The sequence below is a fragment of the Corvus cornix genome, chromosome 2 (assembly GCF_000738735.6).
Source record: "Corvus cornix cornix isolate S_Up_H32 chromosome 2, ASM73873v5, whole genome shotgun sequence".
Taxonomy (NCBI): Eukaryota; Metazoa; Chordata; class Aves; order Passeriformes; family Corvidae; genus Corvus; species Corvus cornix.
The window spans coordinates 133,779,993-133,806,011 of record NC_046333.1 but is presented as its reverse complement, the minus strand read 5'-3'; the positions used below and the strand labels follow the sequence as shown (position 1 = coordinate 133,806,011).

Here is a 26,019-nt window from a genome sequence, read left to right as displayed (position 1 = left end):
GCCTCCCAGGTGGGATGTGGCTTAGGTCTAAACATCCTTGGCAACACGAGCAGAATCAGACTACCTGTGCATGGGCACAGGTCTTCAATATATTAAGAACACCTATAAGAAAGATGGAGAGACATTTTATACAAAGGCTTGTAGTGACTGGAGAAGCAGTTTTAAACTGAAAAAGGTTAGATTTAAATGTGACATAAGGAAAATTTTTTTATGATGAGGGTGGTGAGACACTGTAACAGATTGCCCAGAGGCCAGGTTGGATGGGCATTTGAGAGGCCTGGTCTTGTGGAAGATGTTCCTGATCATGGTAGGGGCATTAGACAAGATGACCTTCAAAAAGTCCCTTAAAACCAAAACTATTCCATGGTTGTATGGTTCTATACTGACCCAGCTACACACTAAGCCCATAAAGTTTAACATTTATTAACAGGTGTTATTTTAAGTGGTAGCTGGATGCTGAAAATATCCCAGAAGCAGTTAATGTCTTGCACCGCAGTTAAATTACCAAGCTGGTTATAGCCAAGCTAAACTGATCGTCAAGTGATCTGCTTGTGACATGTTTGACTGAAGGAGCTCCCACCCAGAGGAGAGGAGCAGGTGGTGACGGAGCTGAGGGCCTCCCCCAGCTGTGGTGGTCCCAGCCATGGACTCACTATTCTGTAATCTGTCCCCTCTGATTCACCGCCTCTGTAAGATGAAAGCAGACTGTGAAAGTGAGGTTGTCTGTTTGCAGGCTGTACATAAAGGACTGGCTTTGTTTTCTTTAGGCGTGAGTGTTTCCAGGGTGATATTCCCTGCTGCAGCGGAGAGTGGGAGCTCTTGGCACCAGGGACCCCTTGGCTGCACTGGGGCATATTGACCCAGTGGTGCAAGGGTCCTTTAGGGGCCAGGGTCCCCATGTGTGACAGCAACCAATCGCATTTCTCAGCCAGGCTAATGGCAGGGACAACACTACACTCTGAAGGGTTTCAAGTGTGCAGCATGCCTGCACAGCACCGGCCCACAGGCTGCTCACCCTCTCCCCTGGCAGCTTAGGGAACATCAGATTCTGTGCCAGCACAACCTAAAATATTGAGTTCCCTGTTTCCCTGTTAGGGAAGTCTGCTGCAGGGGAGTGCATCACATGAAGAGGTGGCAACCTTCTTCCCTCCAGCCCCAGGGGCTTATGAAGCCTGAACCAGGTGGTGCTCCCTGGGAAGATGCTGGCCCGGGTGGCTGGTAAATGCAGGCACCAGGTATGTTGTTGTGTCACACCTTTTTGCAGTGGGAGGTAATGCTACTTCCCATAAGAGTGCATACCCAAGTGCTGAGGCCAGGGCAGCAAAGTTAAAATTGCCTTCAAGAAATTATACTGACAATTCTCCCCCTCTCCCAACATGAAAAATGTTTTATTATTTTGGGGCCATTGATTCAGCAGGAAATGCTGTGATCCCCATCTCAGCTGGCAAGTGTCCTACCCTAATCCCAAACCTTCTAAATAAAAGCTCTCTGTCCTTCATCCACAGCTTTTCCCAGCCAGGCAGTCTCTGCAAGAACCAAACCAAGGGAACAAAGAGTACAGCCTGATTTTTTTGAGAGAAGGCACCTTCTCTCAAGGTGTTTATCATCAAGATTTTCTTCCTAGAAATACCCTAGAGCTCAAATGGGAGAGGTTGGATTGAGAGAAGTGCCCTTACAGAAATGTGACTGATCATAAGTGGTGCCTCTCAGCCATTAAAATCCATGAGATTGTATGCCCTGAATCCACCACCTCTAGCCCTGCCTTCAGTACCCAGAAAGTGACCACAGCCATGTATGCCCAAAACCATCTTTGTGTTTTCCTGATGGCACATCCCTTTTTGCCCACCAAACCCCTTCAAAATGAGGCTCACACAATCTGGTCAGAGTGCTGTCTTCTTTTGTGGAAGAGGTAAAGAGAGGCTGCTGACACACAGTTACTGGGACAGACCTAAATGTGATGGGGAGAAGGCATGAGGCAGAGGAATGACTGCGCCTGGCTTCAGCACCCTGCTGCAGCTCAGAAGTCGCAGAGATGAGGGCAGCACTTGGGTGCCGCTTCAATCTTCATGAGGCTGTTGGATTCCACAGAGTAGGTCACCTTGTCCTCGTCCACCCCAGGCGGCAGGCTGAATTCCTTCATGAATTTTCTGTAGTTACATGTCTTTCCCAGTGCGGTGTTGTGCTCCTCCTTGTGCTCCGCTGACACAGTCACCCTCCCGTCTCTCACAATCACAGAGACGTCGCTGGGGTCAAAACCCTTCACATCGACCAAAGCCAAATGGCTTTGACTACGGCATGAGTTCAACATCATGCTAATTCTTCTCAGTCTGGAATTAAAACATGAGAACAATCTTTACCTTCCATATCCCTTTCAATTTATTTCTCCAAAATGGCTATTTTGCTCTCATCCTGCTTCTCTGTTTCAACCTTTGCTCCCGATAGCAATGTCAAACCTCCCTTTATCCTACCCTAAAGGTTGCTGATGTCTGTAGAAAGCAGCCAGCTCTCTCTTACCTGTCCATTCGTCGCTCCATATCCAGCCTTGCAGCGAGGGCCCTTCTCCCCAAGCAGCGGCAGTCGGGCAGGTGCAGGCAGCAGCGGTGATGGGCCAGCCTGTGCAGGCGGCATGAACACAGCTTCTCACGGAGCAGATGCAGGCGCATGTCCAGCAGCCTCATCTGCCGCTGCATCTGCCTCAGGTTCTGCATGGTGTCTTCCTGAAAGTGACAGTGCGCTGACATTTTCACGCTGCAAGTGTGTCAGGGCAGGATTAAACTCCAATGCCCTGAGAGTTTCATCTGGTGGTGAGTGTGGAGCAGAGCTGCAGGTGTTCCTGCAGCCTTCTAGCAGGCACCTTATGACATCACGGGTCCAGGACACCAGAGTTCTGCGGTCACCATGGGAACCACAGCCGGGTCCATGCACAACCGCAGCCCCTGCTGCAGTTCCCAGCCATGGACCAGGGGAGCCCATTGCAGAAGGACATGCTGGGGGCTGGACATGGCAGGGATATGTGCACAGTGGCCAGGCAGAAGAGCCATGGGCCATGGGGAGCTTGACTTGCATGCAGTTTCATACGCAATATTGCTTCAGCATATCTGCCTACAACTCCCCACAATGATACTGACCACCAGCTTCCATCCCATCACCTCTGACGAGTGCTGGAGCCCAAGACATGAAACATATTCCCTCAGACTGGCCTGTGACACAAGAGATAATCCCAGCCTCAGCAACACCAACACCCTTGTCTCTCAGGCATCTGCCCAGTGGCAAGCCAGATGATGTGTTGTTTTCCCAAGGTGAAATATGAATTTGGCCTATCAATAAATCAAAAGAGCCAGCTTATTTTGTATTGAATGGTAGTTTCATCCATTAAAAAAAATAAATTGCTTTTTGCTTTATTACTCATAAAAGGCATCACTTTTTTGGTCTGAAGACCAATCTTTTATTTAAAAGCTGAATTCAAAGGCTGGCAACAAGAGAAAGGGTCCTTCCTGTACGGAGTCTGTGCACCTCTCTGATGGCACTACTTTGTCTTTAAAACTCTGACACTCTCTATTCTCTTCAGCTCTACACGAAAGAGTCCTTCAGGAGGTCTCTCTTGCCTGGTGAATCTGAACCTTTTATTTTCCTTAGAGGGTTTTGTTTGCCAAGCCCAGTCTGGAGAGATGAGGTCTGGAGCAGATCACCTGAACTGAGCATTGAGCATAATCTTCCCTCTGGTACACAAGTAGGGACTGCAGGATCCACTACAAAGCAAAGATGCTGAATGTAAGGGTGCGTATCAAAACAGAATTTCTGCAGGGAAAGCAACAGCTCAAAATAATTTGACACTAAACCTTCCTGGCACATGAAACTGGGGGTTGAGGATTTTTCATGTGTCCCACAGGAGTGTGAGGAGAGTCTACAGGCAGGGGGGCCCGTAGGTTACTGCCTCCTTTGGGATGCATCTTTATAGAAAGGGATGTGAACTTTTCCCCGCACACATGGTCATCCAGGGAGATTGTCCCCAAAACAGGAGAGCATCAGCATGGTCTGTGAGCAGAATACTGAGCAGAGGGACCTGCATGCAAAATAACCTTGGAGGGCATCACCACATACCGTACGTAGGATAAATAGGTTTGCGTGGACACAAATCAACCAAGCAGGTACTTGCCAAGCTCTGCTCTCCTCCGCTGCCCCCTTTCCCATTCCATCATCACAGGCAGAAGCACAGTATCCAGCAGTGCTCTTGCTGTGCATTGCCACGCCTTGGGAACAGTGTGTGCTTTGCCTTGTCTTACTGTGTCCCAAAACCTCCCAGGAAATCCTGCAGTAGGATGAAACACCGTGTCAGCAAGTGCCCACTATGGAATTAATTAATCCAGTGGTGGCAACACCGGTTTACAGAGACTTCCCAAAACACCCCTGTGTGGAGCTGCTCATCCCCAGGGGCCCTCTCACACCAACCACATATCTGCACTTAGGTTTACAATCAGTGTTTAAAAAGCATAAAAGTCTATCTGCAGGCAGGATGTTTTTGTAATGCTCTGAAAAATGGGCTGTAGTTATTAAAACAATGGAAATATAGAGCTCTGAAAGTAATTTGTAGCCTTGTTTCCCATTACTACAGCAGCTAAGCAATAATTATATGCTGGTAAAGAGCTTGTTTCATGCTTCTGTTGCTGTTTTTAGTTACCCCCACACACTTTAAACTTTTGGTCTTCTGCTGCAAATTGTTCACTTTGCACTTATAAGAGGTGGATGGGTAGCCAGACTAGACAACTCAATTATTTTTCTTCTTATATTTTATGAAATTTCTATAAAGATCTGCATGGCGATCATCCTCAGTGTGACTTCCTAGGGGCTGAGCAGAAGTGGGCACCTGCTGTGGCTGACAAGTGACTCTCTTGATTGCATGTACGTGGAAACAGCTTTGGAAGGTGGTTGCTGCCTCTTTCTACCACTTAGCACTGTTTGCAGATTACAGCAGCTGAGTATTACAAATTTCAGCATTCTCAGCCATACATGATCATTTCCAGTAGTGCCCCCACAGTCTGTGGATGTCATTTTTAGGAAAGGGGACCTCAAAAGCATTCAGAGAAGGACTGATCTGTCTCTCTTGGCAAACGAGGATGGGTTGCTTGGTATCCCTTTCCACACTTTCACTCCCTTTGGGTGCTGGTACCACACAGAAACCCATGCACTTAATAGTTCTAAGGAGTCAGATCCCACCTCAGGCTGGTACATGAAAACCAACAAATGTTAACAATAAAAATCCCTTAATTACAGCAATTTCTGAAAATATGCAACTCTGTAATAAAGGGTTGGGCTCCTGACTCACGAGAAGCTATGTGATTTACAGAAACAGCTCACTCCTGAGGCAGGCTGATCTACCGTGTGTTAAACAAGCATTTCTTGATAGGCTGCTTCCCACAGCCAGAGCCATGTCCTCCACTTCCTCCCCAACTCCCCTGCATCACCGTGCTGTCCTGGGCTGCACCAGCCCCAGATGGGAGTGGGATGGATGGCTGTGGTAGGACATGAGAATCAGGTAGGGAAACGTCACCCACTATGAGTAATGGTGCTGGTGCCTCTGGGATGTATCAGGAAGAGTTTTGTGCTGCAGGAAGGTGAGCTGCTCCGTAATTATTTCCTGTGAGCTGCGGAAGAGCTTGCCTGCCCTTCAGGGCATGGATGGGTAATTACGGGCCCACACTGGAGGAATAACCAGCCTCGTGCATGTGACTTGGCCAATGTCACCACTGTAGAGCTGGTGATTCTGAGACACAGGGAAGTGGCACTCACATTTCTGTAGGTCTGCCTAGCTGGCCCCACTTGAAAGGGGCACCAAACACTTCTTAGAATGTAGATGGATGGATAAGAATTGTTTTGAGTACAGATTGACTCCACCTTGAAGGTGTGGTCTGTCATTTCAAGAACCAACTCAGCTCTGTTTCCCTAGGGGAAGGAGGGACTTCTGTCACACAGTGTGTTACTGTACCTGCTGATGGGGTAGTTCCAGTACTCCCTCTGGTACAGAGGATCTCTTAGTGTTTCTCCTTCACTGCAAGTCAGCTGGTGCTGTAAATGCAATGTGGAGCTGCTGGTGGCATGCTGAGACGTGGATGCTGCATGTTACTGGGACATGGAGAATCAGCAGGCTAACACTGCTGTGGTATGATGAAGGCGTCAGCTTAAGCAGGTCTCTGCTCAGTGAAGCCAAGGTGAATTTTGACTTCTGCTAAGACCAGGCAATGAAACATGTTTGAAGTGAGTCCACTACTAAGCCTAACTTGCAAGTTCTGTTTTGAAATTGTCTTTACTTAGGTTAGTCATAGGTTATAGGTCATAGGTTAGTAAGCACAGGCTCAGAAGTGATGTTCTTCCTACAGCTTTTTGTATGACCTGATAGAACCTATCAGCTGGCCAGTTTGAATATGGACAATTCTTTAAGCCACTTAAAATTGTGACCGTCTCTGTGATACACACTTAAGAATAGACAAACCCCCCACAGCTCTCTCTCATTTCCGGTGCTGGGACAGGTGGCTGTGGGCCCCGTGCCAGGCCGGGCCGGGCCATGGCCGTCCTGGAGCCGATGGACCTGTTTCATCCGTGGGACACCCTCCCCTCCCCACTGCCTTGCTGTGGGCAGCGGGAGCGGCTTGGCTCTCCCCACTCTCCAGTTCGATAAGCCACATTCCAGCTGTAAGGCCGAGGTGAGATTAACCCTTTTATTGCTCTGAAGAGCTGAAAACCTGAGGGGAGAGAAAGAGGAGATGCTTAAAGCTGAAATTCTGTTGTGAAGCTATGATATATCAGAGTACCCGTTGTAATTTCATAAAGATATGGGGGGTGGAGTGTTCAACTCGTAAGCAAAAGCACCTGCGCTGAGATAGGCAGATGCTGACGCAGACGTAATTTCATGAGAAGTTTGGACAGGGAGAGATGGACCAGATGAGGACTTTTGCTCCAAATGGAAAAGGAGAAAACCTCAGTTCCTAGAGATGCTCCCAGAGATAGTCCTACAGATGAAGATGAGGAAGACCCTTTGCTCCCAGGGAAGGAGAAGGGCCTCTGTTCTTAGAGATGAAATGCTCCCAGAGATGGGTGAAGAGAACTTTTGTTTCTGAACGGCTCAACCTTAAAATTGCACCCCAAAAACCTTCAAGAGTGGACCCTCGAAAGCAGTTGTGGGAAAAGCGGCAAGTCGGGGGAAGGGACTCACATGGGGAGCAGAGAGACTCCTCTTCCTAAATGGACTGAACAGAGTTATTTGGAAGTGGGCGGCTGTCTCGTTGTGATAATCATTTCATAGCACGAGCAAGAAGAGACTTCTCCTTCTAAATGGACTGAACAAGGTTATTATGGAAGTGGTAAACATACTGAACATCTTAAGGGTTGTCTTTTTACATTGTCAGTGGGAGAAGGGAGGAAGGTGGGGGGAGGAGGAGAGTTCTGAAGGTGTGGTATAATTTTTTTTCCTTCTTTTAGGTCTGTTAATAAACTTCTTTATATTCTTTCAAAGTTGGTGCCTGCTTTGCGTTTCTTCTAATTCTTATCTCACAGAAGGTAAACAGTAATGAGTATTTTGGACCAAACCACTACACCATGGAATAGGAAATCCTCCTGTTTCATGTCTGCTGCAGTCCTGGGGAGTCTGCACAGCCAGCTCTGACCTGGCATGAGGAGGATGAAGGAGTGCACGTGCTACAGCATCCATGTCTGATCCAGCCCTTGTCAGTCTCACAGGTTGTCTTGAACCCACTCCCACAGTGACCTCAAACAACATCTCAACACAGACAAGTCAAACACAGTATAGTTCTTTGGCTCCTTAAGCATCCCTGGCTGTCAAGGTCTTCCTGATACCCATGAAGCTGGAAGCTCCTAAAATGTAAAAGCAGAATAGAGATGGAAACTGGAAGATGTCCTTCACTGCTTACTGTCAGGTGTGACTGTCTCCCCTTGTCCACAGTGTGGAGCCAGGGACCTCTTCGCTCAGAGTCCACTGAGTCCACAGAGTCCACTGAATTGTCAGGGGAGTCCACAGAGATGGACTTGAAGATACTACATAAGATTTGAAACTCAAAAAAAAGCCCCTAAAAAAAACCCCCAAAAACACCCCCCAAAGCCCCACCAAACAAAAAACCAACCCTAAACCTCCAGAATCCCAAAATCTAACTCCCAGGGCTGGAAGCACTGCTGTCTTCTTTCCCCTTTCAAACACAATGCCTGAATTAACCATTATTTCAAGGTTTCTCATGGTCTCTTTAGAGCAAGAACAGATCAAGTTCAGCAACTACAGATCAACTCAGAGTGTGGTCAACGTATTTTCAGACCTAGCAGGTTTTGACAGTGTCTGAAGCACTGATTTATAGGTATCAGCCAGAATCTCTTAACACCCCAGTCGCCTTCTTAAGTGGGGTGTGAGAAAATGACTTTAAGCTGAGACTGAACTAACCCTGAGACAGAAAGACACGTGTTGTTTAACTGAGAGTGCAACTGCATACAGAGCACTGGAGCCACACACTGCACCAGGTAACCATGCTCAAACGGATAATAATGATCATTTTCTCCTCTTCTAATTTCCATATGGAATGGAGGTAATTAGCCATGTAACTGTGCACCTATGTGTCCAGCCAAGTATCGCTGAAAGGCTTGGAGCAGACCCAGGGTGCCAGGCTGCAGCTCAGCCTCCTGCTCCTTGGAGTGGCATTGACTTCCCATATAAACCTGTGGAATTAACTCCTGGGGATGGATTGCCAACACACTGTTTATGTAAATGAGACATCCTTTGATATTCTCTTGGTTTCACCAACATACTTCATACTCTTTAACCTTCATAGAAAAAATATTCATGTTACATCAATAACTGCTTTTTATATCTTTCTTCAAGGAATTGTTTCTCCACTTGAAATTCATAATGGAGCAATTTAATTCCTTCAATGCAAATTTAAATAATTCATCAAATATTTTGCACTGATTCCTCAAGCTGCTGCTCAGACACACTGATACTAGGTCAGCTTTAAAAGAGTTGTCTTTTCCTTGTTTTCCTAGCGCTGCTCTAACATGTCTTCCTGCCAAATAATGTTCCTTCATTATCCTGGGCTCTCTCCCACTCCTGCTCTCCCACTGGCACATAGTGGTGACGATCTGAGAGGCAGGACCATATTTTCTTACACCTAAGTGAATAAATGTCCTTCTTCCTAACAAGGTCTGGTCTAAACAGGCCAGGTGGAAGAAAAGGAATGGTACCTTTCCCTTTCACAGCAAACTAGTTAATAAATTCCTGACCTGCCCATAGTATTATTCACTCTAGTTCGGCATGTTTGAATGTAATTAAAGTAGTGACAGGTCTTTCCCCAGCATACTTCAGGGCACCATGGTACCAGCACTGTTGCTAAAGATGCTTTATCCCATGTGTACACAGGATCTTGACCAAAACATCCTGTAGCACCATGCTGTGGAGAGCAAAAGCCCGTGTTGTGCCTGTCATGGAATGTCAGTGGTGCTAATTCACGTGAGGGCCTGGCCTGGCTGAGCCACCCCTGCCATTGCTCCTGCACTGGTGAGGCAGTGCAGACTGCCTGGGCTTGCAGCAGCTGCTTGCCATCCTGCATGTTTGGAGTGGGTAATGCTATGGGAGAGCTCCTCACTCCCTCCATCAAGCCAGTCGCTCTTCCCAAAGGTAGTATCTGAAAGCTGCTGCAATGCTTGAAGAGAGTAGCCTGCTGATAAATTGAAAGTTTTTTGTCTCTGTCACAACCAGAGTCATTTCCAGGACTTCACATCACCTTTCTGTAGCAAAACCAGGAGGACTGCAGCAGTTTTCAGGCCCTAAAGCTGCTCTGAAAATCCCCTTGCTTCAGCTTTTGTTTTCAGCCAACATTACTGTATTCTACTGTTCCCATTTAGTACAAATAGCTCAGCTAACTGAGCACCCAGAAGACATGTAAATTGTGGAGTAGCTGAAAATGATCATTATTTGTGCTTTCCAGTTCTCAGGTGGATGAACAAGATAGGTGGTATTAGCCAGCTGTGCACAATGCCCCAGGTACAAAACCCCCATGTGAGAACAAATGCCAAGAGCCACTGGTGCCTGTGCAGTTCAGGGTGTAAGGTATCTGCTGGGTCTTGTTCTTCCACTGTAGGTACCTTGTCCACCCAAGTGCAAACAAAATGTTATTTGCTACAAAAATGTGCATTCTATGTCGTTAGTTAATAGTCTTACATCTGCTTCTGTCCAGGAGAGTCCTCTACAGATGAAACTCAGCTTTGCTGCAGGAGTAGAAATCAATGTGCTAGTGCAGTATGAGAGAGCTCTCTTTTAACAAGAACTCTTTCATTTCTTCAACATCCATGTTCTCTTCAACAGAAAATAGCTTGCATGTGCCTTTTGTTTTCTCTTCTAAAGGATGAAGGTAAGGCTTATCCACTTGTCAGAGATGTGTCCAGCCTACTTGAGCAGTAAGAGAAGACCTCTACATTTCTATCAGTGCACTTCAGAAAGTACTTCCCCAAAAGATGGTATTGGCAGTTGGTGCTGCTGCCCTGGAAGGTGACCCTGAGCATCCAACAGGATGTGAATAAGAATTCCCTTTGTGGCAGGTGTGTTGGATGTTTTGTAGCATCACTGAGTGCAGGAGGAGACTTGTCCATCAGTAGAGATCACTGGACTCCTTGAGACTTTTGCAAGAATGGTTAGAACTGTGTGAGATGTCACATTTTCTTGGGAAAGTTGATTATTTCACACTTCCTTTCATTCTAAATTTGGAACATAATAGAAATATCAAAATTAAGCTTATTGAAGTCCTTTGTTTACATCCTACTGTTTGGAAGTTTTATGGGATTCATATAAAATCTAAAAGGATTAAAAGTGCTTGATAATGCTGCAAAGTTTCAGTAAATCAGTGATTTTGTGAAACATTTCTGCTCCTGTCTGTTCTGCTAGGAAGAAAAAAAAATTGGCAGTTTTAATAAGAAATGAGTTACCAATTAAATTTATGCTGCTCATCAACATCAGCTGTACACTCCAGGCTACTAGCAGTGCCATCCTTTGGCAGTCAGGTCCCACCACCAGCCTCCCATCATTTCTGTGACAGCTTTTCTCCACACAGATGGAACAAGGCATGAGCTCTAATGATGACAAGAAAATACCAATCCTAATTTTGCCCTCCTTTTCATTCTTCCCTGTTTAAAGGAGGATGAGCAGTTCTTGTTTGCACTGTGGATCTCCCTGGAAAGGTGCAGCAACAGCAGGGGCCCAGAAGAATTAGCTGTGAGCTTACAGGTCCTAGATCATGGCACTCAGCATGGTGAAACACGTGTGCCAGCCTTACTTTCTTCAGTAAGTCTATCCTAGGGTCTCACAGGTTTTATCTACAGTGTCCTCGGAGCAGAGGTAAATAAGGCTGGTGGCTAAAATCGAAGGGCTTCTATTGTCTTGTTCCTGCAGTGGTTTAGGGCCACTCACACGGATGTGAACATCTGCCTGGACATGCCACTCTACAAGAGATGTTTCACCACTTAAATATTATGAAATAAGAAGTTCCTCAATGTACTAATTTTTCTTTTATTCTATTTTTTTCTCTTTTCAATTGCTGGTTTCCAGTTTGGGGAACACCTGGAGATTACCCAAGGTTTGTTTGAATCAATTTTAAGCCTCTGTCAGTAATTATAAAATAAAATAGTTTAAGAAGAAAAAACGGAAAAATTATTTTTTGAGAGGAAAAATTAATTAGCCTTGGAGCTTGGTGTCCTCTCCCAAGAAACTTGTGAAGTATCTCTTACAATGTGGGAACAGCAATTTGACTGTACTATAAAACAGACTGGAAAAATGCACAAATCAGACTGACAGGTAGTTCCAGTCAGCAGTGATTACAAAAACTCCAGATCACAGCATGAGCCCTCTCTAACCACATCCAGGGGGTTCTATTTTTGAAAGGGATCAAAGACCTGACAAAAACGTCCACACCATCTTCATTTTAGAAGAATTATGAATCACTCTGTATGTCACCGTGTAAAATTTCAGTTCTTTCCTTCCTCCTTAGGCAACACTGTTAGGGTGTGAGACAGGGTCAGACAGTAACTACCTGTATGACTGAGGAGTTTAAAGTTAAGCCTGTGCTTTGATGAACCGCAACAATCACACCATATTTCAGAAGCATTGATCTCTGAGATGGCCCAGACGCTTTGCACCTCCCAGGCTCAGGTCTGTGAGGGCTGCCACTTTGGAAGAGGCAATTGCCTGTGCACAAGGATGTTGTGGTGATGAGCAAGGCTTAGGTTTGCTCTGGAATCTTGCCTCTAACAGTCCTGCCTGTGCTGGATACTTTGGGGAAGACCCCTTCTCATTTCCTTCTGGAGATACGGTGCCATTGTATATCCTGATGTGAGGAGCCCAGTGGACACCATGGGCTGCATGGGGCTGTGCCTGCTGGCTTGGGGTTACTACGTCACCTTTTCCTTCGTGTCACACCTGCATTTGAACTTGCCTTTCCTGTTTCTCCTCACTACTCAGCTGCCCTGTATCTGAGCAAGACCTGCCCAGGTCCTGTCTGCTCTGCATCAGTCTTAGGCCCATGGCTGTGGCAAGCACAGGGATGTAGTGACACATTGACTTGTGTGGCTGAGGAGATGATTCATGGGAGGAGCACATCCTTGCTTTGGGGCAACTGTGCCTACCAAAGGGGCAGGATGGACAGCTGCAAGAGGCGCCTGCTTCAGTCATCCAGCACCATGTGGAACCTGCAAGTCTCCCAGCATCCCATCTGGGGTGGCTCTGCCTTCAGAGCAGGGAAAGCAGATGGATACCCAGCTGCAGTCAGCAGGCACCTTGATGGGCTTCATTCTCTTTAAACCTCTTCAAACCTACAGCAAACCCATACCCTCTAAATCTTCTCTGCAGTCAACAACAAAGGAGAGAGGTGCTGCTAGGACGTGGCTACTCCTATCAGCAACTATACAGCTGAGTTCATTGGGTCCCTGTTTCTCCTCACTTGCCATAAGGAAGGTGAAGGGAACTCGCTCAGGTGTGGACATCACCGCTGTAAGAGCATGCGATGTGGGTGCTGCTTTCTCAGTCACAAACTGTGTAATCTGAGGGTCTTGGATGTGATCTTACTCCAGCAACACCACTGGAAGTGCTTTCTGTGCATGCACATAATCCTTTCTGAAGTGCAGAAAAAACTTCTTTGAACTAAGAAAGCTCCAGATGTTGCTATAGCTCTTGCATATTTCCTTGCTCCAGAAACCAAAGGCTTTTCTTTAAATTAACAGCTGAGTTCCTGCCTTTACAGACTGTTTTGGAGCCCTCCCTCCCACAGCAACTCACATGGACACAGCTCAGAAAGGCTGCTAGACCATTAAGTGCAGAGCTAGTCTAAACCTGTCACGAATATCCAGTGCTGATTCCATATATTAATTATATGTTGTGTAAAAAAGGATTTCCTAAGAGGTTTGGGGTTTTTTAAGTTAAACTGAAGATCTGGATCTTTTCATGTGTCAACAGACTAGATAAACCAGAATGGAAAATCCTGTAAAAGCCATACTTCATGTATCAGTATTGCATACCAGCATCACACCTCTGGAGTATCTTCTTTGTTATGGAGTGAACTGCATCTTTATAAAAGGAATCTTTCTTTAAAGGAGTATCCTCAGGTTTAACATGTATTTCATATTTCTCTTAATTTATTGCTTATCTTTGAAGGACCAGGAGATCCTCTTGTCCACCTTCTGAGTGCTAATGGCTTTTAGCATGATGGGTCATTTTACCAGGTGGGGAGGGAGAGTGCAGAATGAATGATGTAACAAGGATGGGTGATAGCAAGCAGGAGTTTGCTGGTGACACACCTTCAGGGGGCTCCCACACAAAGGGAATTTCACAGACTAGAAATTTCACAGCTCTGTTTGTTGTGCTCACAGCAGCCATTCCTCCATCACTGTACCTCACATTGCCCATTTTTGCAAAAAGTTACCAAGGAAGCGTGTAGACAAGCAATCCTAGCAACCCCTGATAGACATTGCTTGTCTTAATCCCAGCCATGAGCTGCACTGATAGATGACTTCATGATGAAAGAAAAATATGGTCCCTGGTGATTCCCCAATCTTTCACCTACCAGTTTCCTCATAGAAATGGGCTTAAATGGTTAAACTATGAAGTAGCCATACAAAAGAAACCAAGTGTTAAAAGGATTAAGATATCATCATTAAGATATCATAATTACAACTACTTGGTACAGAAATTGGGGTTTTAACATATGCACGCTGACATTGTGGACCGGCAGTTGTAACATTTTTGATTGATGCACCTCAACTTTCTGAAGCATCCCCATGCAGAGAACCCACCTGAGGTGGCAGCACACCTACAGGAAATCACTGCTGGCAAAACCACCCTGTGGCTCAGTGCAAAAGAGAAGAGACCCCGTGGCTGTGCCTGCAGAGGGCTACTCCAGCTTACAGTTTACCTTATTGAAATCTCAGCATGAGCAAGGTTACAGCTCACAGAAGCAAAGATCTTTGCTAAGAACCTAATTAAGATGAGTGCAGTCTGGGCAGACCTTGCCTGGACACAGAAGTCAGGGCTTCAGCATTACTGTGGACAGGACCTTAGTGTTAAGTCTTCAGGGATGGCTCTGGGAACAGCTTACAGTCCCCTGAAGCTGCACTGATTTAAAATGAGCTGTAAGGCATTTCCTGGTGTTGCATTTATAGAAATCAATGTGTACTACAATTTTACACCCCTGTTTTTAGGAAATGCCCAGGCTGGCAGGTGGTGACAACTCTCTTATAGGTGCCTGCACTTCAAAACTTTGCCAGAGCACTGTAGAGGTTTCCCAGCAACTTCCTTCCATAGCCTTTGTGCTCAATTCTGTTGTTTGCCATCATAAAACAGTGTTTCTGCCCATTAAAACCAGTTTAGTTCTTTTAAGCTGGCCAGGCATTGGCAGTACAGCGGCAGTGTCTGATTTATATCCATTTCAGCTTTTTATCCTTATATCCTTCTCCTCCAAAACTAACAAAACCTGAACCAATATAGGTGGGTTTCATGCTTTTTTTTTACTAACCAGACCATCAGCCCATGGCTTAAATTGTTGAGCAATATGAAAACTCCAAATTTAAAATAGAAAATACAAATATAAAAACAAATATACACAGCAGCAATGTATTCTGTGATCTCTGCATCTCTTACATAGCTCTTCTGGCATATTGAAACCAACAGATGTTGATAATGTGCTTTGGACAACTCTTTCCAAATATGTGAAAGACATCAAATTTTTGAGCCAAAAATGCTCTTAAGAACAAGCAAAACCAAAGTTGCTAAACTGAGCTAACCCTTGGGTGCATGCATGTGTATCCAGTTTAAAAACGGCCATAGGTCTCAAGCCTGTAAATTTACCAATAGCATCCAGGTTTGAACATATTGAAGTGTTTATTCAGTATTGCGTACTGGCTGAGACAAGCAGCTTCTGACAGGCAGCTTGAAATGACACCTTTAACTAGAAAGAAAGTGAGGAAGCATTTTGGTGAGTGGAGAAAACTTTAAAGGGTTTGGGTGTAAGATGGTGCAAGAGAGAAACCCAGATTACCTGTGTGTCCTGGAGCAGCACTGAGACATTGTTTGTGACTGAAGTAACTCACTACAGAAATACATATTGTTGGTATTTTCCTTGGAACCTGCACTGCTCTGTGAGATCTCTCATAGAGAGCCATGAACAACTATGCATGATTCTATGAACTGAAGTGAAGGAGGAAATGTGGATTCAAGTCCCCCCATACTGCAACCAGACTCCTTCCTGCCCTCACCATGATCCATCCCTGCCTGATGCTGAACAAATCCCATACTCACAGGGCCTGGCATCCCACACAGGCATGACTGAGGCACAAACCCAGCCCTTCCAAAACTGCCCAATGTGAACTCTCTCCCTCTTTTCCCAGGCTTGGCTGCCACTATTTTAACCCAGCATCAGGCACCTCCATTAGAGATCAGCTGTACTTACATCCTTGTGCATGTTGGGGATTTGTCTGCTCTTGCCATTTGCCAAACTTTACGGCTATAAAACATTGGATTTCTTGCTCAGCACTAGTGCTTGCACCAATATGGCTATGTCAGCTGTTGGCATCAATTGCAGAGATCAGGGCAAATTTCCAGAGCAGATCAGACCTTGGATTTCTATCAAAACCCATCTGTTCCTGGCTGAGAGTTATTAACACCACCTTATAGCTGGGTGGGATAATGAGCTATTGAATCCACAAATTAGCACAACATGGAGTTCTTTTAATAGCTTTCCTCTACAGAAAGTCAAGGCTGCTAGTGCATCTTGTGTACACCAGCCAGCCCAGCAAGCTTGAGGACTTATAGCTGACAGTGTAATTTTTTTTTTTTTTTAAAGTGTTACTGCACTGCTGACATTTGAAAAGCAATTTAATACTTCTCCCATGACAGTCACTTCAAATATTCTGGAAACAACCCTTATGAAACCACAGATGACAGTTAGAACACTTGTCTTTTCTGAGATGTCCAGGCCGGATTTGGGTACAGCTTGTGCTGGGCAGGACTGTGAGGTGAACAATGCAGCAAACACAGCTCCTCCATCCACCTAAATCCACTTGGCAATGGGGGTATGCAGGGGCTGAGCCACACACCTCAGGCCCTGCCTCAGGAGCGTTGTAATTAAAGAGCACAAGGGCTGGAAGGAATTCACACAGAGCTGCTGCAGCAGCGCTCCCTCCACAGCGAGCTGCAGCACCAAGGGTTAACACTCTGCTGACTGCCTCACAAATCCGCATAATGCTTTGCTTTGGCAGCTCATTTGCATAATTTTAAATTACTCTTTTGTCTGGAAAATAAAATCTAAAACATAGCTTCAGACATAAGTGGTAGATACTAATGTTTCATATCCTAAGAAGGCTTGGTTATGTCTATTTGTCTGAACTCAACAACAGAGATTGTAAAAATAATTTTAACAAAGATGTTGTTTATTGCACAGCCTTGAGCTTTATCGACTACCTAAATAAGGTCTAATGCGCTCACCCACCCCTCACAGAGGGGATGAAGCTTGCCTACACTCGCTCCGACTCTCCAACTCTGCGGTGGGCTCTGCAGCTCCAGCGTCTGCCGGGGGAGGGGGGGGGGTCCAGCCCGCCCCTCTCGTTGAACTGCAGAAACAATGCAGCAATTGGAGACTGAATCCCTGTCATCAGCACATCCTTACCGCGGATGGGCTTCCAGGCTGTAGCTACGTACCCAGAGGTGCCGACACACTGGTATGAGCTCAGTGTCCCAGTGCCAGGAGGGGTTCAGCTCAACAGAGGATGGATACCTACATTTCCTCAGATGAATCACATTCCCAGCTCCATTGACTGCCATAACTAAGTCTCCACCGCCTAGTGTGGGAGATTAGACACCTAAATTCAGGTATCTGTTTTCTGGATCTGATTCCCACTCCAAATTCATCTGACAGCCTGTGAGGTGGTCTTTGTGGGCAGAGCCCCATACCTCTCAGTCATTCTTTCCCTCACCCTGGGAGACAGATACAAAGCATAGTGTCTTCTATTCTCAGTGATGTGTTTCAGTGTAGGAGAAGGGGCTATTAGCCTGCACTGGCACTTCAGTGTGTTTTAAATCATAGCTTATCAGAACAGCAGAATAAATACTAGGAAATAAGAAGCCAAGAGGATAAGTCACCTATCATTATGACTGAAGCCTATTTGAACTCCTGTCATACTATAAACTTCTTACATACCATAAACTTCTACACATTCCTCAAGCAAAAACCTGTAACTCATGCACTAAAAATGAACAGCATTTCTAAATGGGACATCCCAAACTAACGTATTTGTGCTCTTGCCTCTGTAGTCTCAAAAGCCGGGTGACACAAGAAGACATTTCCCAGTGGACACCAGCTCCCCCCCCAGCAGTGTGCTCAGCAGGCGTTCTGCCCAGAGGAGCAGCCAAGGGGCTCCCCTGCCAGCTGGAAGGCACGGTGACAGGGAACACTTCAGGCAAATTTAGCAGGGTCTAGGCAGGTTGTACAAGATGTACGGGAGGGAAAAGGCCAACTATAAGTACATAATTCTGAGTGATCAGATCTGTCAAATGCTAACAAGTTTCCACGTGGCTTGTTTAATACAGTTTTTCTTTTGCCCGGTGCTCATAACCCAAATTCAAACTTTGAAGTTCCTGCAAGTGATAATATACTGACTGCCCTCCTTCAGATTCTAGTGGCATTACAGTTTTCATGAAAATGTTTCAAAGATGACTTAGGGCCATATTTTTTCTCCTTTCCCATTTTGCAATATCTAAACCTTTTACTTGACACTTTAAAAAAAAATTAGACAAAGTAAACATACAGTATTAAACATTTAAGCCCCAATTAGTCTTAATTCACAGCAAGAGGCAAGTGAAACTACCTGTATGTTTAGTAAGTAGCAAGTAATTCTGAATTTGCAAATCTGCCTGCAGTTTCATGTCAACTACCTGCCTGTCTACAGAAATACCTTCACCAACACATATGCAGGCATATACAACAGTGTTGCAATTGCTGTTATTCACAATAAAATGTTCACCCATCAGTTAACTGTGTCCCTTTCCTCTTAACTGCAACGGAAGAAAAACATTCCAGACTACTTATTCATTTTTCTTTCCTCCATTAGTTTCAGTGAAGCTAAATGTTAACTGCCAAAGCAGCTCCCAGCACAGTCTTCGTGTGCTGCATCTCCTATTGACCACTGTCTCCATTGCAACTTTTTTCTGCCTCTCAGGACTGAAGCTCCATCACCATAAAAATCCTATTTCGTGGGACTCCCAGATGTTAGAGCTGCCTCTCTTCACATGAATCTAACATCTACTTTTTTGACATTTAATCACTTCCATGGTTGGTTGCAAGACTCACTGCAACTGTGTTCTCATCTAGGGAAGACACTATAGGGACATGGAACAACAGTAAAAAACAGCCATCCTGTTCTATGTGAATGCCCTTAGTGATTGAAAGGGGAAAAACAAAGAAGAAAAAAACCTCACATGATTTTTAGCAGAAGGTGCAATCTTCCCTGGAAGCAAAACCCATCATTTAAAGGGAATGGGCTGTGTTTGACACTTTGCCTGCACCTCCTGATGGGAACCTCCGACTGCTGAAACATGGAAGAGATATTTCAGAAGGGATGGTGGATTTGTAGCCTCTATGTACACTCATTTTGCACAGGCCAAATTTCTCCTGAACAGCCACTGTTTATGAGCCACTTCTCAAATGACACAGCCTCTGGTTTGCTTAAAGTGCCAGCTGTAAATGGGACGCTGCTTTGGAGCTATTTCACAAGCAGCTCAGTTTTCTCTCAGTGTGCCCTGTGCTATTGTTCAAATCAGCAGCTTGGGCTAGAAACTCATCTTCCTCTCACCATCTTCTGTTTGATGTTGTGGAGCAGCCTGAGAACACACAACTCCTTTGGGGTGAAACCAAATGGAAAACTCCACTCCCAAAGTGCATCATTATCTCTGGGGAAGCTACAGATGTTCAGTCCATGAGGAACAGCTAGAGCTGGCCAACAAAACCACCCTCAAAAGGGGGATGGCTGGGCACTTGGCACCCCGCTGCTTTTTGCTACACTGGACTTCTCTGGAAATGTTTAAATTTTACTATTTTTTTCAAGGGGAATTAAAACCCAAGAACTATCTACCATTTCTTCCTATATTATAAACAGCCATCCATGACAAATGGCTATTTCATGACAGAGAAACAGCAGCTAAAAAGTAGGCTGAAAGTATATATGCTGAAAGGTAAATCCTGGCCCCACTGGAGTCCATGGAATAATTCACTTGCTTTTGACCTGGAAGGTCTCCACTCCTTTCCCTGCCAGAAAAAAATTTACTCTGCAATAATTTCAGAAGGCAGTACATGAATCAAGGGCACACAGAACTGTTGCTGGGAATGCATTTCACCTGCACATTTTATAAAGGTGATTTTTTTTTCAAAACTGCCACTTTTGAAGGTAAATAAGGTTAAGACAAGAGTAGCTAACCCAATCAAATGGAACTAATAGGAAAATAAAAAAACCTTTTCTTGTCCTAGTTAATCACCTGGACTCCCTTGACTGCGTGCAGACAGGTAAGAAGAAGGCAATTCCACAGGGAACCCAGACAACCCCCTAGGAATGTATACCCACCTTCAAGGTTGCTAAAGTTCAAACAAATTCTGTCTTTCCTTACCAGGAACTTACAGGAAGCTGCTCTGATACAAAAGAGCACAACTCTGTTTTACAGCTGCCTGCACAGGAACACCTGCCTGGGTGACACAAAGTCTCAGAGATACACCCACCATGTACACTGTGCATGCCAGCTCTGCCCATGCCACCTTACAGGGACAGTCACACAAGCGGCTGCCCACAGCCTCTGCTTCCTTGGCTCCTGCACAGCACCCAGGATGCCTGGTGAGTGCCTCTTGTCATGCTCAGCTGCATTCATCAGGGGACAGGTCTGGTCTACACATAAAAAAGTGATCATGTAAACTTTGTGGTGGTGCCTGGACAAGAAAAGGTGTCCTGGATGTGCAGTCAGAAGGAGCAGATGCTCAGAAGTGTCTCTGTGGGAGCTGGAAGAGAAAGATGCAAGTAAGAAGCAATGGTGAGAAGCAATGTCAAGTGAGTGTCAAAATCTCAGTCTACCAGGTACTGGTGGATCTACAAACTACACCGAACACTTGGCAGAGACCTCACTTTGATCCCAGTCATGTTGTGCCAACACCCCTAAACAGAGAAAGCAAACTACTGTAAAGAAAGGAGAAACAGATCATAGATTCCTTGAATTATTTGGGTTGGAAGGTACATGAAAGATCATCTAGTTCCAACCCCCCTGCCACAGGCAGAGACACCTTCCACTAGACCAGGCTACTCAAAGCCCCATCCAGCCTGGCCTTCAACACTTCCGGGGATGGGGCATCCACATCTCTGGGCAGCCTGCTCCAGTGCATCACCACCTTCACACTGAATAATTTCTTCTTTATCGCTCATCTATATCTGCCCTCTTCTAGTGTAAAACCATTACAATGTGCCTTTGTAGTAAGTCCCTCTCCAGCTTTCTTATAGGCTAAATTCCTTGCAGAATCCTAATTTCTATCCCTGGAATCCCTCACTGCAGAGATGAGAGAGGAAATGCAGAGTACATCAGACAAGGGAAGAGAAGGGAGATCAGGCACCTGCAGTATTGCCTGATTTTAAACAAATGTACTTAGTCCAGTAGCAAGTGTTGTATCTGCAGGCTGTGTCAAAGCTCACCATAATCACTTCTGAGTATCTGAGTCTCAGCCAAATTTTGACACAAATTTCTGATCTCAGAGGTCTTTGTTAGCTTAACTGACCCAAGCATTGGAGAGGCAGCAGGAGAACCACCTAGTACTGCAGCTAGGGGAAAGAAAAAGATCAAAGCAGAGTTTAACTTTTTTTTTAGTTGCTGAAGAATCCACAGGGTAGAGAGAAATGTGTGCACTATTAGACACTGAAGAACTCACTGTAAGAAAAGTTCCGTGGAAAATAAGTTTTCATCAGCTCTGAACCTTACTAAGCTACCTGCTCTTTTGTGGCCTTAAGCAATACTTCATAATATAAAACAACACCAGCATCATTTTGTGCAAAGACAAATGATTTTTCTGTTACAGTGACCTCTTTACTTGATAGCCAGGTGTAAGTCAGAAAATAAGAAGACTATAAACACTCAGTATCTGACATCAAGATGAAATTTCAGCTGTCATGAAGTTTCAGCAATGTATAAAAAAAATCAGTCTATGACAACTTGGGCCATGAGCATGACAAAACATTGCCCAGGACAGCAGAAAGCAAATGGCTGGCAGTGCAGTCCTCAGATGGAATTGTCTGATTTCTAGTGTTAACTTGCAAACTATGCAACTTGTGTTGCAAAACACAAGGATGTAGTTTAAAAGCCTGAGGTTCCCAGCCCCCAAGAAACCACTCAGACACTGTACCTAGACAGAGGGAGGGGAAGAGGCAGTGAGGGACCTGCATTGCTTCAGTTTGTGGCACAAGATGATGGAAACCTTGCCATGTACTTGCTACTCATTATAGGAACATCTTTTCAGCCTTGGGAACAATCTAGAAACTGCAGTTTTCTGCACAGCATTCTTGCCTGACATTTCCAGGAATGCTGGCCTCATTTCTTCCAGAGCAAAATACAATCTTATGGTGCCAGCCTGATGTCATCTCGGTTGACATCTGGAGTTAACAGCCTGGAAAGTGCCCTCTGGAGCTCTCCTTCACTGCCTGAAGCCTTTACTTCTACTCAGGGCCTTCTCCCTGACTTCTGCATGTCCCATCAGCTGCAAACAGTGCTGCCTGTGGTACACCTGCTGGCATCTGCTCCCACTGTTTACAGAGCAAAGTCCCTTGCAGTCCTCTTACCCCAATCCTCCCATCTTTAGCAGGGCCCCTCCCTTCAGAACTAACAGAATTCTGTGTAATCCACCAGGCTTGCAGTTGCCGAGTAGCAAGCAGTTGGGAATAAACTTCTCCCACTGCATATTATTCAGAAGCTTTTTCTGATGTTAAAGTTCCTGACCCACTGGAACTGAACATTTGTGGAGCAGGAAGCTGGATAAAACGACCTCCAGAGATTCTTACCAAACTATGTGCTTCTACCAGTCTGAAGACTTCAGGAAACACTGACTCTCATCAAAACTCAATTTCAGACATGACAGCAATGATCCCACAGGAGTTATTTTCTATGGTATTCCTAAGCTGACAAAACTCTTGCATGGAAAATATACCAGCAAGAAACTTGTTCTGCTGGTTGGGTGTTGGTGTATTTACAGTTGCACCTTCATAAAGAAGCTGCTCCTTTACCTGTAGACCTGAAAAAAGCACTATCTACACATGGAGGAGCTGCGCAATGTAGACAGCCAAATTCTTAGGCCAAGACATACAATGTTGACTTAAAGATACATTTTGTAAAGAAGAAAAATCTGGTTTGGTTCTTAAGGGGTTTTTTCATGACTTGGCAAGTATGAATTTTAAAATACCACTTCAGTATTGGATGCTGCCATCCAACAGATTGGGGCAATTGAGATGACTTTGGAAAAATCTTCTATTGTGAAGTTCTTAAAAAATACAAGTTGTAAGAATGAGCAGTCCTGCAAGCAGAAAGCAATTCTAATTGAAGTCAAATTCAGATAATCAAAGGGCCATCAAGCTGTAACCCCCACAATTATCTTCTAAGAACTGCATCAGTTCTTAGAACTGGCTGGCCAGCCAAGGCAGGCATTCAATGGTAATGCAAAAGTCAAGCAGTAAGATGCAGCCTCACATCCCTGAGCTGGAATTTCTTCCATATTCCAAACTTGTCTCAGAATAATATTGTCAGTTGAGCACTTGGCCTTGTGTCCTCTCACCTATGCTTAGTTGCCATTTTAGACAGCAGAGTAAACTCTTTGTGTGAACAAGAACTGACATTTGCACTACTCAAGTTTATTCTGGCTCTGAGCACAAGTTCCAGGGGAATCCATTTAAAATTTTTTTAAATTTTTGCTCATGCTGAGTGTTTGCATTGGCAAAGCCATGAGCAATGGCTAAAACGGGGCTTTAGACACAATGTAAATAAAGCTACAGCAAAGGATTGCTTGGAAATGGCCAGCAGCAGACCACTGAGGCCTAACAGATGTGCCCCCCTTTAGCGCTTTCCTAGCTCCTTTCCTGTATCTAACAGGTTTCCATAACCCATTAACTTTTAAAGGCTGTGTGTTAATGGTGGAAGGAAAAGAGTAATGGAAATCTCTTCTTTATGCCCACCCCCTTAGAGAATTCCAATGAACAAGTCGAAGCATTTGGAAATGTAAATGCTTTGGAGAACTACCACTTGAACAGAAAAGCAAACATAAATATCAGAAACTTCCCAAAACCTACCAAAAATTCTTGTCAATATTCCCAAGGGCTCTGCAGGAATACACGTGACCCATCTTCCTATTGTTCAATGGAAAAGAGGAATGAGTGACAAAGGGAAATATTCCTTTTTTTGTCTGGGAAAAAAATTAAATTGAGAAGCAAGGCTTTTCAGGTGGTTATCAAAACACAAAAGTGATTCTGATAAAATAACTGAGGTCAAGACAGCTCATAAGAGTCTCTCTTTGTGATAAACACCACAAATATTTTCAGGGAAAGCATAAAGACTGTTGGAAAAAACAAAAAGGCAAAAAACCCTAACAAACTTAGGTACAATCAAACACAGAACTAAATAATCCATAAACTCTAAGCTCTATCCTAACAGGAAAAAAAAGCAAAAAGGTAAACATGGACCTACTAGTTTTTAAAAGCACAGCTACTGCACTGTCTCACTGCCAAACAGAACGAGTCCTATTCCATGCCTTGTGTATTTCCAGAAACCTGTTAGTATTTTCCTTCCAGGATAAGCTAAATTACTTATTTGTATTCTTGAAGGCATTTGAGTATCACTGCCGCTTGAGAACAGAACATATGGGGAAGCTTCATCTCAGAAAAAGAAATCTGGAATGCATCAACTGACTATTTCTTCTCTCTGTGAGATTTCCTCACGTTAATGACAGTTGGGAAAAAGCCTTCACAGACTCCCCAAATCTTTGGGCGGCAAGCAGCTGCATCAGCCGATTCTTGGATTAGCTCCTCTCAGCTGTACTGGAGAAAGAGCCTAGTAAGAAAAGGGAGTGGAAGATGGGAAGTTGCAAAGTTCCTTATGGTCTGAAGGTAGGGGAACAAACTGAGATTTTTGCAGTTTATGAATATACAGACTCAGAAATTAATTCTAACTCATTGAACTAGATTCTAGATGGTTTTTGGTAGCAATATCATGTGATTACCATCATTCCTCACATGCTAAAATATTCCAAGTCAGTTTTCCAAATTTCTGATTTCCTGAAAACAAGCAAGAGCAGGCTGCAAAAGCAGCAAATTCCAGTTTAAAAAAAAAAAAAAACCACCAAAATTAAAGCTTGGTACAATCCCTGCTAAAGTGTTTAGTTTCTATAGAAACAAATGGCTGTTTTATTGACTTTGCTACTCAACCTTCGGTACATTGAGATGTTAATTTGTTAAAAACAGCTCCATTGGCAAGGTGTGATCTCTTGGAACAGCTCAGCTGAATCCTGTCCAGAGGGAAGGCATGCAAGGCCAGCGGCACCGAGAGTTTCACAGCATGGTAGCTTTTTATTCAATATACCACAAACCTAGTGCTTAGTCTAGGGAAGAGAAGCCTGAAAAGGGACCGCATCAATAGATATAAAAATATTTTAAAGGAATGTGTCAAGAGGATGGTGCCAGACTGTTTGCTGGTACCTAGCGGTAGGACGAGGACTAAAGACCGTAAGCTGAAATACAAGTTCCACCTCAACATAAGGAAAAACTGCTTTACGCTGAGAGTGGCAAAGCACTGAACCAGGCTGCCCAGGGAACTCGCTCCCTTTCTTGAGGCATTCCAAACCCACCTGGACACGTTCCTGTGCCACCTCCTCCAGATGACCCTGCCTTGGCAGAGGGGCTGGACTGGATGATCTCCAGAGGTCCCTTCCAACCCTTACGATTCTGTGAGCTTCCCTGAAAAATGGTGAAAAATCCCGGCTGCTGCAGGAAGGACTGACCAGAAATGCAACTGGAAAAGACAGAGCCAGCACCGGCCGTGAAGAGCGGGTGCCGAGGGGCGCTGGGTTTGAAGCACCTGCGGGCATCGGGGGAAATCCGTGGTCTGCCCACAAGACACCCCTGGGGAACAGCACAGAGGCCTCACACATCCACACCCCCGCTTCCTCCCCGGAGCCGCCCCAGCCAAGGGGAAGCGGCTCCGCTCCCACCCCCGCTCCCGCCCAGCGCCTCAGGGGCAGCCGCGCGCGCCGCCCGCCGGGAAGCCGCACTGGGCGGGGGGGGGAAGGGAGAGTGGGGGGGGGAGGCACGTGGTGCTTTACGTCCCGCTGGCGCAATGACGTCCATCGCGCCCCGCCGCGAGGGCGACGCACCGGGCCAATCGGCGGCGCGCTTAGTGGCAGGGGAGGGAGCAGCGCGCGCCAGTCAGCACGAGCT

At 45.3% G+C, this 26,019-nt stretch overlaps 1 protein-coding gene across 1 annotated transcript; it reads right to left on the bottom strand.

Moving 5' to 3' along the window:
- Positions 1 to 1,875: 1,875 nt before the first annotated feature.
- ODF1 (outer dense fiber of sperm tails 1) lies at positions 1,876 to 25,424 on the bottom strand. Its single transcript, XM_019289336.3, has 4 exons — positions 23,881 to 25,424; positions 4,102 to 4,309; positions 2,515 to 2,717; positions 1,876 to 2,327 (listed from the first exon to the last, which is right to left on the bottom strand). Exons 1-4 carry the CDS (start codon positions 23,931 to 23,933, stop codon positions 2,018 to 2,020), a joined length of 774 nt encoding a protein of 257 aa, XP_019144881.1. The 5' UTR covers positions 23,934 to 25,424; the 3' UTR covers positions 1,876 to 2,017.
- Positions 25,425 to 26,019: the final 595 nt, after the last annotated feature.

Coding starts and splice junctions, on each gene's coding strand:
- ODF1 (XM_019289336.3), bottom strand. CDS start 23,933: ATGGGTCACGTGTATTCCTGCAGAGCCCTTGGGAATATTGACAAGAAT. Junction 4,310..23,880: donor AATATTGACAAGAATTTTTG/GTAGGTTTTGGG, acceptor ATCCTACTGCAG/GATTTCCTGGGAGGTTTTGG. Junction 2,718..4,101: donor ACCTATTTATCCTACGTACG/GTATGTGGTGAT, acceptor TGTCACTTTCAG/GAAGACACCATGCAGAACCT.